At 54.9% G+C, this 15869-nt stretch overlaps 1 protein-coding gene across 2 annotated transcripts in view; it reads right to left on the reverse strand.

Moving 5' to 3' along the window:
- Positions 1-15869, reverse strand: part of PSD2 (pleckstrin and Sec7 domain containing 2) — a 54160-nt gene that overhangs the window by 36436 nt on the left and 1855 nt on the right. For both annotated transcript variants that reach the window (XM_045284660.1, XM_045284661.1), the window contains exon 2: positions 2202-2611. In XM_045284660.1, the coding sequence (XP_045140595.1) occupies positions 2202-2557 (356 nt within the window). In that variant the 5' untranslated portion in view covers positions 2558-2611. The remainder of the gene's footprint in view (positions 1-2201; positions 2612-15869) is intronic.

Raw genomic sequence — 15869 nt, forward strand, 5'->3', positions numbered from 1 at the left:
CATGGATCTACAAACTCAGATACATTCAGACAACATTCTATGTATTATGTATCTTTACATAATATGTATCTTTACATATTATGTATCTTTAAAAAAAACAAGTCAGTGACACACCTTAAGACATGGACAAAATTAGAGGACATGATGCTCAGCAAAGTTAATCAATCTTATAAAAATAAACGTCTCAGGACACCATGATGATAGAGTAAAAGAAAGAAAGAAAAATCGTTTTTACACCGAAGGATAACACTAAAGACAAAGCAGGCCAGATGGGGTGGCAAAGAGGGAAAGAGCAGGCCAGAGGTTGGGAAAGTGGGGGTGGGGGGGGGAGAACAGCAAAGAATCGCATGTACGAGGGGGTCACGGGACACTAATGTACTGATTCAATTTGATGAGATGGGCCGTGCAACTACACGGGCCCCGTGTCCGTGGGTGTGAGGAAATAAGTCAACAGAGAGACAGATCATGGTTGGTTGGTTTTAAGACAGAGAGGAGGGTCACAGCCTTAATAAACCCTCCTGATTCCTTCCCCCTCTGATTGAACACGGGTCTGTGTGGCTATAAAAAGGGGGGGTGGAGTAAAATTGGAAAGGACTTGGATTCTTTTGTGATACACAAGATCGCTTCAAACAAAAGAAAGAAATGAACAGAGAGAAAGTGAGGCGCAAACCTGGGGCCGGCAAAAGAAGAGACGGCCACAAGGGAAGAAGCACCCGGAGTCCGTTCTAGACAGAGGAAACCCAGCCTTTGCAGGAAGCCTCTCCCAGGGGCTCTAGCTGCACCCTGGCCCCCTCCCCGGCCCCTGATACCTAGAAGAGATTCCAATGGTCCTCAGGATCTGGGAAATGCTTCTGCCTCACAGATACGCCCTTGGCCCTGGGCCTAGGAACCCCACCCCCACCCCCTAGCTGAGCCTCATGAGGCCCCTCCTCAGGACACTACAGTGGGGAGCAGGCTGCCAGGGGCCTGAATGACCTACCTGTAGGAAGAGAGGAGCAAAGGGAAAGGTGGCTCCTCTGTGTGCAGACACCCCAAATCCATCCAGTAGAAGTCTCTCAGGCAGGCCAGCGCTGGGTATTAGCAGCCTCTGAACAGAGCCGGGTCCTCAGAGGTTCTGGGCCCATTGTCAGAGGCGTGAGCAGTATTCCCACCCCCACCTCCTCATGCACCTGGGCAGCCTGAGAAGTTCCCTGAACATTAGTCCAGTCCCTAAACTTCCACTGGCACCCACCTATAGCCATCCCATAACCATGACACCTAAATACTAAGGGTATGCTCCAAGAGGCCACCCCACTCTAGTCAAAGCTTAGGCCTGCCTGGAGGGAAACTTTGTAATGGCCACAGCGCACCCAGGGTACATAGCCACCTGCCCCATCTACCCACATTCCTGCCCACGCCTAGGCACACACATCCTACACACCTGCGTAGAGACCCACACGTGTACCTGCAAAGGCACAGGCCAGCGACATGGCCCCATGCACACACTCACACTCATGTTGCACACTTGCTTGTTCAGGCCAGGATCTCCATCTGTATCTACCAAGACCCCTGTAGAGTTTCTCTTCTCAGCTCCTGGGGTCTTCTAGATACTCCCCTGCCCCAACTCCACCTCCCTTATCCACCTGTTGTCCCCAAGGCCCCTGAACTCATGACTCTGTAATGAGGATAATAGAAGTGGGGTCTAACTCCAGCAAGTGGGGTAGAAGAGAGATGCCTGCCTGGTAGGACTTCCCAGCGGTACTCTCAGGTAAGGGGTAGCTGAGATGGATTCGCCCACAGAACCTATTCAGGGTAATTTGTAGAATGTGGGAGAGTCCCAGCAGAGAGATGGACCCGGTAACCTTGCACATAAAGGCATTTTTAAAGGGACATGACACTCTAAACCCAGCCAGAGATGGGGGTGCTTGGCCCTCCCACCCTACAGGGAAACAGCCCGTGATGACAACTGTTCATGGGCAGGGCTGGGCAGGCCCACGGCTAAGGAAGGCCTCTCGAGCCTCCATCCTCACAAAACACCCAAGAGCCGGACCAAACAGCGGCATGCAGGTCACATTGTTTACATTTATGAGAAAGTCAAGAACCCTCCCTCAGTTCACGGTTAAAAGAAAATCCAGACCCAGAGAGGATTAGTGGCTAATCCTGGCCACACAAGCAATGGAGCAGCCCAAAGTGGTGACCCCCATCCTGAGACACCCACTTACCCGAGCTGAGAGTCTTCAGTGTTAGGGCAGACACCCCTGGAAGCACTGTCCCCCTCTGGCAGCTCCCCAGCCCCCCAGGGCTCGGACTCCCCAGAATCTTCCAGCATGTTTGCCTCGGCGCCCAGGGCTAGGCCATTGGTGAGAGACAGGCCCAGGCTGAGGCCATGGCGGGCCACGTCTGGGCCCTTCGCAGGCTCCTCGGGGTCCACCAGCACGCTCCTCATCTCTTGCTCCGGGTTGTGCGCTGCCAGCCCGTTCTGGACCTCTAGACCTCCCGTGCCCTCCAGCTCCAGGCTGGGGTCGGGGAGAGCAGCACTGCCCCCGGCCAGGGCAGGGGGCAGCGTCTCTTCATCCATGCCAGCCACGTTTCCACACCGTCCGTCCGGGCTGCTCCTGGCACTCTGCAGAAACTGGCAGCAGAGGGAGAGATGAAGGGTAGGTAGGTCACACAGGACATGGCAGTGGAGCCTAAAGCCCAGAGGAGCCAGCTCCAGGCCAGCCTGGCTACAGGCAAGGACAGTGGCCAAGATGACCTCAGGACCCATCTGGCTGGAGGCTGGATCTAGGCAGGCATCGTGTCCTTGCCTCGCCCAGGCCCCTCTACTCACCTCTCCGCAGACCCCTCGCCACGTGCTGTGGGCCCCAGTGCCAGTAAGTACCCTTCAGCGTTCTCCAAGCCCTCTCTGAGGGAGACCCAGGCTAGGAAGAACTGGCGAAGGAAGGGCCAGGTGCGCGCCCGCTCTCCCTCCCTTTACCATCGTGAGTGATGGAGACAAAATGCAGAATGCCAGCAACCAGCCCTCTGTGTTCTCGAAGGCTGGATCCCGGAGGCAAAGGTGACTGAATCTTGGTGGTTATGGAGGGATCTGGGGGAGGGGGCTGCCTTTGGAGGAGCGGAGATTTAGAGAGAAGTAAACAAAGAAAAGAAAGCTAGAAGGAGGCGACCAAGCAGGCTACTGGGAGGACCCCGCGTGCGGCGCTGTCCAGGGTGCTGGGCAGGTGCACGGCCACGAGGGATCCTCGCTGAGGCCACAGCCCCCAGAGGCTGGGCATTCGAGGAGGGAGGAAGAAAGGGAGGGAGGAGGAGCTTAAGGCCCCCTCCACCCTTTGGTCCCAGCAGTTCACCCAGACTGGCGGAGGTGCTGTGGAGTAGGCTTCCCTGGGGCACTCTGGGGAGAGCGCTGGAAGGGCAGTGTGGCCAGGTCAGGCCTCCTCACTGCCCTGCCCAGGCCAGGCCCACTCCTCACTACCTAGTTTGGGCCTGGGTCACTGGGTACACGAAGGAGACCCAGTTCCCCTGCCATCTCCACTACCTACCCTCGCTGAATGGAAGGGTGCGGCTCCACGCCCTAGAAGCTTCCTGCCCCACCCAGTCTCTGATTGGGGAGGGGCGGGGAATGGAATGGGCTGGGGGATCTCCCATCATCCCCACTCTATCCCTCTCCGTCTAGACTGTTTGCACACCCTCAGACCAACAAGCCAAACTCCCCTGGTCCTACAGAGCTGTGGGCGTCTGGGGACTTCTCCCCATTCTGGCCAAGCTACTTCCTTCCTCCTCTCTTTGGGCCTCAGCTGCCTCCAATACTGCCACCCTCCTCTGAATCGCTGGAGAAAGAGAGTGGCTCCTAGAGGGTCCGGTGAATCTAGAGGGGAGGGTCTAGTCAGCCTCCCTGGGCCACTTCAGCAGGAGCAGCTCCAGCAGCTGAGGGGTTAAGGAAGTCCACCCGTGTTTCCTGCACTGTCCTAGCCATAAAGTGTTGGGGGGGAGGGGACGCTTGTTACAATACAGATTACTAGATCATACGCCAGACCTCCTGAACCAGAGTCTACAGGGAGGGGATCTGGAAACCTCCTGTTCCTTTAATGCCCCAGGAGGTTTGGGACACATTGACTCAGACTGCAGGAAGAACTTTCCACTTCCAGAAGATGAGCCAAGGAGAAGGAAGGGAGCCGCCTTCTTTGCTGATTTGGGGGTCATTTAGGGAAGCCCTGGTGGTCATGCCTCAGCCTGCTAACTGCAGTTCAACACTACCAGTCATTGCACAAAAAAGGACGAGGTCTTTGATTCCCATAGAGAGTAGCCATCTCAGGGAGAGACCCACGGGGTAGATGGCTCTACCCTGTCCTGTCGGGTGGCTGCTATGAATTGGAATCCACTCCGAGGCAGTGCATTGGCTTTTTGTTGTTTGTTTAAGATTCAGAGGGTTAGTTAACATTCCTCTAACCTCAGGTTTTTAATGAAATGGGAAACAACAGGAGAGGCAGGGGCCTGAGGTCCCAGTCCATGCGCCTGGGACCTTCCATTCTAGAGTCTGAAATACTGCATCAGGGGAAAATTTTGCTCAAACAAACAAGCTTCCACAGATGTTGTTTTGTTTTGTTTGTTTGTTTTATCTGCAAAGCCAGGCTCTAGACTCTCCGGCCCCATTCCTGGGACACAGGAGAGCCTAGGGGCTCGGCTCTGAGGGAGGGCTGCTTTCTGGTCTGCCCTAAATCCCTGCTGCTGCTGTGGCTGCTATTTCAATCCATTCCCTCCGGTTGTGTTCTCAGAAGAGGGCGGGCTAGAGGTGACCTCTTCAACGGAAGCTCCTTGAGGGGAGGAGGAGCAGTTGGAAAGGGGGGGGGGGGGGCTGTTGGCTCCTGGCCTGGGTTCTAGTCCTCTGGCCTACTTGGTCACCCAGGGGCCTGGCTGAGCATTTCACTGGATCTGGAGCACGGGGTTCAAACGCAAGTCCACCAGGGCGCTTCAGGGCTGAGCCTGGCCTAGTGGGGTGCCACCCTCTTGGGTAGTATGCTATATGGGATTGGAGAGTCTAAGTGGTTTCACTTGATGGTCAGGCAACACAAGCCCCAAAGCCAGGGCCAGGACCAACCAAGGACCTCTCTGGAGACCCTAAGCCACCTTCCAAGTCCCAGCAGCTGCCCGGGGCTGGCACCAGCACTACCTGCCCCACCACCCCCTCCTGTGCCAGGGAACAGGATGGAGGGTCTGCCAACACCGGGCACCCGGCCGTGTCCTGAGCATCTGGGGGTGAACCAAGCCAGGCAGGGGTGGGTAGACAAGGGGTAGCATTGAACTCCACTCTAGGAGGGAGTGTCCCTAGTCTCTGCCTGGGCTGAGGGCCAGCCAAGCCCAGGAATAGCTGAGCCAAGACCCCCCTGTGTGGCTGACCCAGAGGAGGGGTGCTTCCAGGGGAGACCTAGAGGCAGAGGTGTGACACACCACCCCGGAGTCTTCCCTCTGAAGCCACCTGTGTCCCAGAACTCACCACCAGCGCCCTGTCCCCAGCCTTCCTGAGTCCATGTAGGGAATGGACAACCACCTTCGCTGTGTTGTCCCAGGCTGGGGGAGAACCGAGGTCCGGGAAGAACAAGCTCATGACAAAGGTGGAGGCGGAAGGCAGCCCTGCTCTACTCCATCCATCACCTATTTCACCAGTAGGTAGCTAGGAGTCATGGAGCCAAGAGAAGTTGGTCCTGAGGTCATCCCGAGAGCAGCCCCACCCCCACCCCGCCCTGCTCACTACATGAGCTGAAGGGGCAGGATGAGCCTCCAGGCACCGCGCCAGACCCTCCCACAAGTTCAGCACACAAATCCTCAAGCACAGGGATGGCCCACACACACCCCCACCTCCCACCCCCAAGTCCTGGTGGCAAGCCCAGGGAGGGAGGTGTGCAGCTGGGCCACTGGGCATCCATCCCAATCAGATGTCTGAAAATGACTAGCTGGTGGTGCCCAAGAACCCCCACAGTTCCTCCAGGCCTGAGCCAGGCCCCCACGCTAGGCAGGGGCTCCCACCACCCACTACCCTTGGGCGACCTCCCACATCCCACCAGCTGAGATAGGGGAAGCAGTGCTGGGGGGCGGCCAGCTCAGCCAGGCCTGAGTGGGTCTCAGCCCCTCAGAGAGAGCCCGGTGCCGGCACCGCTCTCCCGGTATCAGGAGTCAGCTGTGAAAACACGTCTTACATCACACCCCTCCTCACTGCTACCCCTCCAGCAGCTCCCACTGCCCTGAGAATAGAATCCAGTCTCCCCAGAATGGCCTTAAAAAAATGGCCCAGCCTGAGCTGATCTCTCCCCTCCTCCACCTGGCCAGCCACGCTGGCGTTCTTTCTGCTCCCTGAGCTCATTCCACCTCAGGGCCTTTGCTCCAGCTGGTCCCTTGATCTAGAATGCCCTTCCCACAGATCCTTCCATGAAGGTCTCCCTGTCGGTCAGGGCTCAACCCCACACAGGCCCTCTGACTCCCCGCCACTCTCCATCACACTCTCCCACTAGGCCATCTGAGCACGGAGCAGACCAGAGCCACCTTCTTCCTGTCCACCCTCTAGCTGTCCATCCACCCACTGCCATCCCCCCCAACTGGGGTGCTTGACGCGATCTGTCTCACCCATGCTGCCTTCCCCGCAGCAAGCACAGTGCCCGGCACACCATGGCACTTCTTAATATTCAGTGGGTGAATGACCTAGGGATTGCCATCATCTTCATGGTACCAACGAGGAGGCAGAGAGGCTGAGGCCCATGCCCTGGGTCACACCGCTGGAGGGTGGCAAGGCTGAGATTCTCCCTAGCATGATGCTGGGCCGTCTTAGTGGTAATCTATTACCCTCCTTTCCATTCAAGGGTCTGAGTCTGAGAACAAGGGCAGGATCACAGAGGCTGCCATGCTCTGTAAGACAGAGGGCACTTGTGGGCACGCACACATGGGACACATACACACATGCATGCACACACATGCATACACACACGCACACATAACACACATACACACCTGAGGCAGCCACTCTGGGTGTCAAGGGGGGTTGAAGAGCCCTGCTCTACTCCATCCATCACCTATTTCACCGGTAGGTAGCTAGGAGTCATGGAGCCAAGAGAAGTTGGTCCTGAGGTCATCCCGAGAGCAGCTGAGGAAAGGGTTGAGGAAAGGGTCAGAGAAGAGGGGCCCCACGTCAAAGCCCTTCTCTTTGGGTGTAGCTGGGAGCAGGGAAGACATGAGGCAGCGCTTCCGGTTGGTCTGAAAGGGGAGACAAGCCTCCATATTGACCACAGCCGCACAGTGACGTCATGTGGCTGGTGTGGGGAATCTGGGCCCACCTGGTGGAAACGGGGCCCAAGAGGCAGAGCTCTAGGACAGCAGAATTGACGAGCGGCTGGGATGTCTAGGGAGGTAGTGGGGCCAGAGAAGCCTGTCCTAGAACAGCAGGGCGAAGGCAGAAGCTGGGGAGCAGGACACCCAGACTTCGCCTTCAATGTGCTGGAAGCCTGGCGCCCATAAAGCCCCAGCCTCATTTCCCAGCATGCTTCAGAGCTCTAACCATTGCCAGGTCTTGGACCTCTCTGAGAAGCTTAAGATCTGTGGACAGCGCCCCAGACAGGCTCACATACATGATAGCATAGTGGACTACGTGTTGGGTTGCTAACCACAAAGTCAGCAGTTCAAATCTACCAGATGCTCCATGAAAGAAAGATACCGTTTTCTACTTCCATAAATGTTAGTCTCGAAAAGCCACAGGGGCAGTTCTACCCCAACCTATAGGATCGCTGTGAGTCAGAATCAGCTCAGTGGCGGTAAACCAGTCCTTCGACGGACCTTGAGCATGACCCCCAAGCTGGAAAATCCCCAAGGACCTTCCACCTCTGACTTCAGACAGAGCCCCTCGAGGGTCTGGGCCGCGTTTGTCTGGTCACAGGGTCTGCTCCCCGTGGGTGCCAAGTAGATGTCTGTCAAATGTCGCCCAAAGAAGATGGCCTGAAAGGAGCCTGAGGACTGCAGAGGGGACACACACCTCCTCCCGAATCTCTGTGTTTGAGGGAGGAAGGCTATCCCATCCCCGGGGCCCTGGTCAGGGCTTCCCGGAGCCCAGATCCCAAAGACCCTGATCCTCCCACAGCACTAACCAACCTCTCCCACACACACACCGCCCCTGCACACCCCAAGGACGTGATCCTCCACATCTGGCTCCAAAAGGGCCCCTGAAGGAGACCAGCAACTTCTGCCCAAGCCACAGTCCGCATGGTGCTCCCTCCACCCATGCTCCTCCGCGCCTGCACTTGCCTTTAGATGTGCCTAACACTGCTCATGCAAGAAAAACTGGACACCTGTCACTCTCAGTCTATTCTCTGCCCTCGGAAACCCACCCTGAGCCCCTCTGTTGCTTCTAACTGGCTGTACTGCTCACCCAAGTTCTAGCCCACCTTCAAACCCACATGCTCACACACGCACACGTGAGCACATCCATGCACACACAAGGACAGTTAAACAAGATCCAGGAACAGGGCTGGCATGCAGACCCGGATCCAATGGGCCCCACACTCAGGGCTCTACAGGGCTCCACAGGGCCCTACCGGGCCACTGAGAGTGTGGGCAGCAGGGGTGACACAGGGAGAGCCCTCAGCCGGGTCCCCAGTCCCACAGCTCCCCATGCTCCCCTCCTGCCTCTGTCAGCCAAGGACTTGAAGGTCAGGGCCTTCCTGCTATCCAGAGCTCCTCAGCCTTCCCTAGGTCCAGTAAACCTGGCACACACCTCACTCGAGTCCCAAGTGCTCAGATGGGGATGGCCGGGATGCCTTCACCCCCACCCTCCAAAGTGATCCAACTCCATGCAATTTGGGGCTCCAGTGACTCCCAGCACTAAGCCACTTTCTCCTCTCAGTTTGGCCCTGGGGACAGTCTTTCCCTTGGGCTGGGGGTTCTAAAAGGCCCCTCTTCTTTCTCATGGCTGTGCAAACAAAGGTCCCGGAGCAGGGCGCACATCTGCATCCAATTTGCATGTGCCCCACAGCCTGCTGGGACTCTCAAGGGCCCTGGGCCCAGCTCCACAAAGGTCATTGCTTGACATCTCCCAGCTAGCCTCTCACCCCACCCCCTCATTTGCTTACATTTGCATGCATCTGCATGTAGTTTCAAGCGCCCTCAACACTAATGAAATTCACAACGGCTCCCGTCAAACCCCAAATCATCTTTTCAGCTGGTGACTCTACGCCCAGCTGACTCCCCTGTTACCCAGAAGCACACAGCACACAGGGCGGTTTGGTTAAGAGTTCACAGCCCGACTGGCTGCTGCTCTGCCTTCCTGGGCCTTCAAAGAAGCCCCGAGGATCGCTCTTCTGAGCCCACACATGACCCCCGAGCCACAGGCTGCCAGAACTGACCAAGCACAAAGTACCCAACCAGGCCTGCCTCAGCTATGATGCTTGGGTGAGGGCTGACCCCAGGGAGCCCATGCAGTCTCTGAACACCCACCCCCATGTCCAGTTCAATCTCAAGAGAGATGCAGCAAGAAACTTCATTCTTTCCCTCTCCCCCAACTTTCATATAGCCCACACTCTCCGGGGCCACAGATCCTCTGCCCGCTGACATCAACCCCCAAAACACACCTCTCCCTCTCCACCTCCCCCCCTCGCCTGTGGCTTTCCTCCCCACCCCTCCTCCAAGGTCTTTCTGACTTGCTCCTTTCCGCAGCCCTCCCCTTTCTGCCCTCTCTGTCCTCCCCGGTCAAGCAATGGGGCTGTGGGAGGAAAGCAGCACAGAGCACCATGAGCAGGTGTGAAGGGGACAATCCCAGAGTCTTCTCTGGTCACCCCCTTGCTCCCCCATGAAAACTCCACAGCTCTCCCAGACCGAGGACGACGGCGACGACGACGGGACAGACCGGGCACTGGTCCAAGCTTCCTGCCTTAGGTGGGATAAAGAGCGGGAGGGGGAAGTCAAGAATGCCACCAACCTTTGGGGGCTGAGCAACTGGAAGGCTGAAATTGCCCTTCCTCAGGAGGGGAGATGAGGGGGAGGGGGTCAGTGGAGGGATCAGGAATTCGGCTTGGGACCTGTTGATCTGAGGTGTCCTTAACAGACAAGAAAGTTGAGAGGTTGCGTAATCTCTTGGCGCTCCGAAGAGAAATCAAATCTTGAGACATAAAGGGAGGGGCTGGCAGTATATACCTGGCACTTCCAACCACAGAACTGAAAGAGACCAGCTCGGGTGCCCAGGTCAATGGAGAAGAGCTGCAGCTCAGAGACTGGGCGCTCGGGCACACCCATGTGAAGAGATGGAGGAGGGGGAAGAACCAACTTCGGCGACAGAGAAGGAGCAGCCCACTGAAGAGGGGAGTGGGTGCCTGGAAGTCAAGTCAAGAAGGTGCTTTATTTTTATCTGATTGTAATTTAGGTGAAAGTTTGCAGAGCAATTGGCTTTCCACTCAACAATGTATGCACATTTTGTTTTGTGACATTACAATCCCACGGGAACAGCCACTCTTGCCACTTTAGAAGGAGTATTGTCAAGAAAAAGGATGTGTCAGATGCTACTGATGAGAACTGAGAATTGGCCATTGGGTGGAGCCACACGGAGGTCACCGGTACCTTGAGAAGAGAGGTCTCCTTAGAGTGGAGGGGGGCAAATCAGAATGGATTCCAGAGAGGAGCTGAGACTGAGGGCTCACGTAGAAAAAAGATGCTTTGGAAATGATGATGGCAACACACGTACAAATGTGCTTGACACACTTGAGGTATGGATTGCTATAAGAGCTGTCAGAGCCTCCAATAAAACGATTTATTTTTTTAAAAAAAGAATGGATTCAAGAGAGTGGGGAAGGAGAGGATATGGAGACAACGAGTCTAGACAATCTTTCTGGGGAGTTTTGCTATAAAGAGGAGAGAAATGCGTTGGTAGATGGCAGGAGAAGTGGGGTCAAGAGAGGAAGCTTAAGATGGAAAAGTATCAGCAATGGAATGATCCAGTAGAGAGGGGACTTACTCGATGATGCAGGAGAGGCCCTTGCTGGAGCGATATCTCTGAGAGGCGGAGGGAACGGATCTAACAGGAAAGTAGAAGAGTGGCCTCAGACAAGAGTAAGGACCCTCCGTCCAGTGGCAGGAGGAAGGCACAGCGCCGCGGATGTGGAAAGGTGGTGAATCTAGTGCTGGAGGTCTGAGGGAGTCCTCCAACTGTTTTGACTTTCTCAAAGCAGTGGGAAGCTGGGCCGTCAGCTGAGAGGTAGGATAGAGGAGGCGGGGCGGGAGACTGAGGTTAGAAGGAGTACGCAAAAACTATCTAGTGTTGGAGGGGAGAGAATGGACTTGGGGCCTAGTATGACTGCTGGGTGGCACTAGAAATGGACCAGAAGTTCACGGCTTTGAACCTCGAGTGAAACTAGTCAGGTGGTAGTTTTTCACAGACCCATTTAGATGCCCAGGTGCAGGCGTGGGGTAGGCAGAAAAGTGAATGTAGTCAGGGTTTTGTAACTGAGCCCATCACCAGAGAAGCTGGATTATAGGAAGAAGCGTATGGCCTCAGGGTTGGAGGAAGGCTGATTAACAACCTGTGATGTGCAGGTGACACACCTCGCTTACTGAAAGGGGGGAGGCCTGGAAGCACCCGATGAGGAAGAGCCAGGACAGCAGCCTTTGGTGTGGATGACAACCCAATGTCCAGAAAACCAAAGTCCTCACCAGACCCGTCGGTAATATCATGACACATGGAGAAAAGATTGCTGTTGTCAAGGCTTTCTTCTGGCTTACAGCCACGGCCCATGCTCATGGAAGCAGCAGTCAAGAGATCAAATGGCACATTGTATTGGGTAGATCTGCTGCACAAGATCCCTTTAAGAGGTTGAAAAGCAAGAGGATCACTTTGAGGATTAAGGTGTGCCTGCCCCAAGCCATGGTATTCTCCATTGCCTCACATGCCTGTGAAAGTTGGACACCGAATAAGGAAGATCCAAGAAGAATCGATGGCTTTGAACGACGGTGCTGGGGAAGAACACGAAAGGACCATGGACTGCCGAAAGAACCAATAAGCCTGGAAAAGTCCAGCCGGAATGCTCTTGAGGGCCAAAGGTGACAAGACTTAGGCTCACATACTCCGGACATGTGGTCAGGAGAAGAGCAGTCCCTGGAGAAAGCCGTCCTGCTTGGTAAACCGGAGGGCAGCGATAAAGAGGCAGACCCTTGGCAGGATAATTAACACCATCGTGGCTACAACCCTGGGCTCCACCATGAGAACAGCTGTGAAGACGGCACGGGACGCGCTGCGGGACATGGGGGTGTTCTGAGCTGGAACCGACTTGACGCCACCACCAACAACAACGAGGGTTTTGCCAAAGGAACCCTGGTGACACAGTGGCTACGCACTTGGCCGCTAACCCAAAGGTCCGTGGTTTGAACCCACCAGCCGCTCTGCGGCAGTCTGATTCCGTACAGCCTGGGAAGCCCATGGGCAGCTCCCTCCTACAGGGTCAGTGTGAATCACAGTTGATTGGACGACTGCAGGATTGGTTTAAGTTTTTTTTTCATGTCAGTATAAAGAAGTAAAATCAGGTAAGGATGTTGAGGATCTACAAGAAAGAAATCTTTCAGGAAGCTCATCTCCCCGGATGGTGGAAAGCTTATCTGAGACAAGAGCAGAGCCAAGGCCACTCCTCCACATGGCAAGGAACAGAGAGGGCGAGCTGCGGGAATCGGAGACCGAGGGAAATAGGACGAGGGCTCTATTCCCCGACTTATTGCAGAGGGAATCCGGAAAGCTGGTATCCCACGGGAGGAAAGCCTCCACTTTGGTCAGTTAGAGGTAAAGTCCAAGTACACTATCCTGCTTTAACTATCATTCCCACAGAGTCTCCCCGAACAGCTCTGCTGCCTTAAAGGGAGCACATGGTTGATTCTGTCTCCCTGTGGAAGCAGACCTGATCCTTTTGCTCTCTTCCCGCCATGTCACCCAGCCCCCCTCATACCTTCCCCCAATGCAGGTATTCGGTTTCCTCACCTGTGAGCTCAGGGGCCTTAAGGTAGATCCCACCCACCTTGTGATGCCTGTAACTACTGAATATGCATGTCTTAGGCTACTACAAATGTCCCTAGATAGTAAAGGCTCACTCTCTTCTCTCCCACAGAAAATGTGTTTGACTCCCTTATTTTATTCTCTCTCCTATCTTTCCTATTCTCTGTGACTTTACCAAAATCCTCATATATTCTAACCGTACAATTGCGCTGACTGACCCTTCCTCTGACAGCGGGCTTTCAGGCACCAGCAGAGGAGAGAATTGGAGCAAGGGCCAAGAGTTGGTCGGAGGCAGCTGCCCCCCATAAAAGTCAGGCTATCCATTCCTATGACCTGGACAGTACCTCAGACCTCACACATTCAAAATAGAATTCACCACCCTTCCCAAGCCATTTTCCCAGCTCTTCCTTCTTCGCCTTTCCACACTCCACGCCCTTCCCTTCCCCCTCCTCCCACCGTGCGCTGGTCCCAGACTCTCTCTCACTGACAGTGAGTGGAGGCATACTCAGAGTGACCCGACAGGACAGGGCAGGACTGCCCCTGTGGGTTTCTGAGCCCCGTCTTTCTCCCACTGTTCCTAATAGACCTCCACATTGCACAACTCCCAGGGTCCGAGCCCCCGCTATGTGTTTCCCTCTGTGCACCCCAGCCCTGAAGCCAATTCCTGGCATCCGGTGCCTGGACCATGTCATGGCCTCCTGACTGATCTTGTTCCAGGCACACTGGCCCTGCCAATCTTGCTCCCTCCTCCCCTGGCTGCCTCTTCCAGTGCCCAAAGTGGCTCTAGGATGCCCCTCTTTGAAACCCTGTCAATTGCGAGGCGCCTCGTGATGGGGACAGAGCTGAAGGACACTGTGCTGGTGAAGTCAGTCAATTACTAAAGGACAGACTTGTTCGAGACCACTATATGAAAGAATAAAAAGGGGAAATCCAGAGAAAGGTTTTTCATACCAAAAGAGACAGACTTTGCAGGTTACCAGGAAGGAGAGAGAAAGGAAAGCAGTAGGCTGAAAGGTGGACAGGTGCTAACCTGGGTGACAGGGAAGACAATGTCATACAAGGGGGAGAAGGACAGAAAGAGGGGAAGGGACCAGGCAAGCAGACAGGAGGTTTGAAGCCTAGTTGGGTTGTTGAAAGCAGACATAGTGATCTGAAATGTAAACCCCCTTCTAATGCACAATAAAACTTTTAAGAAAAAAAATCAGTGTTGTGCCCACCCCCACCCCACCCCTGGGCCCTTGGGAATAAGACCAGTTGGGGTAGGAGGGTCACCTCCCTGTCTTGCCCCATCCCACCCCCTCTCCCGTAGTTATGCCCCTCTCTACTTTCTCTGGGCCCCTAGCACCCCTCTGACAGAACCTGCCCCCAAGTTGTGCCTCTCCCCATCCCACCCCTGAGGTTGTGAGCCTCCTGCAGGCCCCATCCATGTCTGCTTGATCTCCGTCCTCCTCATCTGAAATAGAGGGGCAGTCAGTTGTGTTGACTGGGTGCATGAATGACCAGATGGGGAACTTTCTGGAAGAAGAGAGGGGGCTAGACAGGGATAAAAACAAAGGAGACCCTTAGCCAAGTGCTCTGACCCTGCCCACCTACTGGAGAGCCCGTGGGTGCCCTGACATGCCAGACGGAGCAAGATGCTCAACATCATGTGTGATCTGCTTCCAAAGTATTTAACCTGAATCTAATCATGAGGAAGCCATCAGGCAGATCCAGAATTTAGGACATTCGACAGGAGGCAGGGCTTGAGCTCTTTAAAACTGACGGTATTAAAAAGACTTCCAAAAAGGAGAGAAGATGAAAAGAAACTAAAGAGACATGTGAATTACATGCCATGTGTAATCCTCGATCAAAGGAAAAGCTTTTCTCTTAATCTATAAGGGACATTACTGCGACAACCAGAGACATTTGCATAAGGACTGTATATGAGGTTAAATTGTATTTATGTTAAACATCTTGGGTATGATACTGACTTGTCATTCTGCCGAAAATTCGCCTTGTCTCAGAAAACTCACACTGAAGAATGCAGGGTGAAGTGTTTGCACGTCTGTAATTTCTGGTCAAAAGGCTCTGAGGTTTAATATCGAGAGTGTCTGGATGGGTGTTCACCAGACAGTCAGGGTAGACAGGACTTCAACTGTCGAGTGAGGGAAGGAAAGGAATGGAAGGAGACAGGCCAGAGAGAAACAGCCAGGGCTGGGCTGGCCGGGGCAGGAATCTGGAGAGAGGACATTCCTCCTCTGGGTCAGTCCCCAAACACACAGCAAGCTGGGGCTCTGGGCTGCCCTGTGCTGGACACTGGATCCACCCTGACGCAAAGCAGGCAATGCCTTGCGGCGACTTGCTACCTGAAGAGGCCTGAGTTCACCTGTGAGCAGACCAAGGCAGCAACTTGGAGGGAATGGCCAGCCCGCAGGCAAGGGTTGACTGAGCTAAGAGGGCCTCACCTCTGCCGGCACTGTGGCGAGGAGCCAGGTCTGGCAGCACCCCCAAATACCTCTCCAGGGGCGACAGCCTGAGTGTATCCTCCCATGCGAGGAGCCAGGCTAAATATGGAGTCCCAGACATAAGACGCCTCTCAAAACAGATTTTCCTGGAAAAGACCATCTGGCAAAGGAGGGCTAGCGTTTCATTTGCCTCGAAAGGCAGTGCCCACGTCCAGAATGAGAATACCTCGAATCCCACCTCTCTAGGAGATGCCCCCAACTAAATGCCTCAGTTTCCCCTCGGAGTCCCCGCCCCATTCCCCCAGTTGGAGAGTTGGTCAGTCCATTCTCCCTACTAATTTGCATCTCCAAGGAAGTAAAGGGTGAGGTTAGAGACCCAGCTCAGAGCATCAGAGGGCTCTCCTAAGGTACAAATCCTGATCATCACTTACTAACCAGGTGACTTT

This window comes from Echinops telfairi, unplaced genomic scaffold, assembly GCF_000313985.2.
Source record: "Echinops telfairi isolate 266 unplaced genomic scaffold, ASM31398v2 ScPeMD7_7469;HRSCAF=8507_0, whole genome shotgun sequence".
Classification (NCBI taxonomy): domain Eukaryota; kingdom Metazoa; phylum Chordata; class Mammalia; order Afrosoricida; family Tenrecidae; genus Echinops; species Echinops telfairi.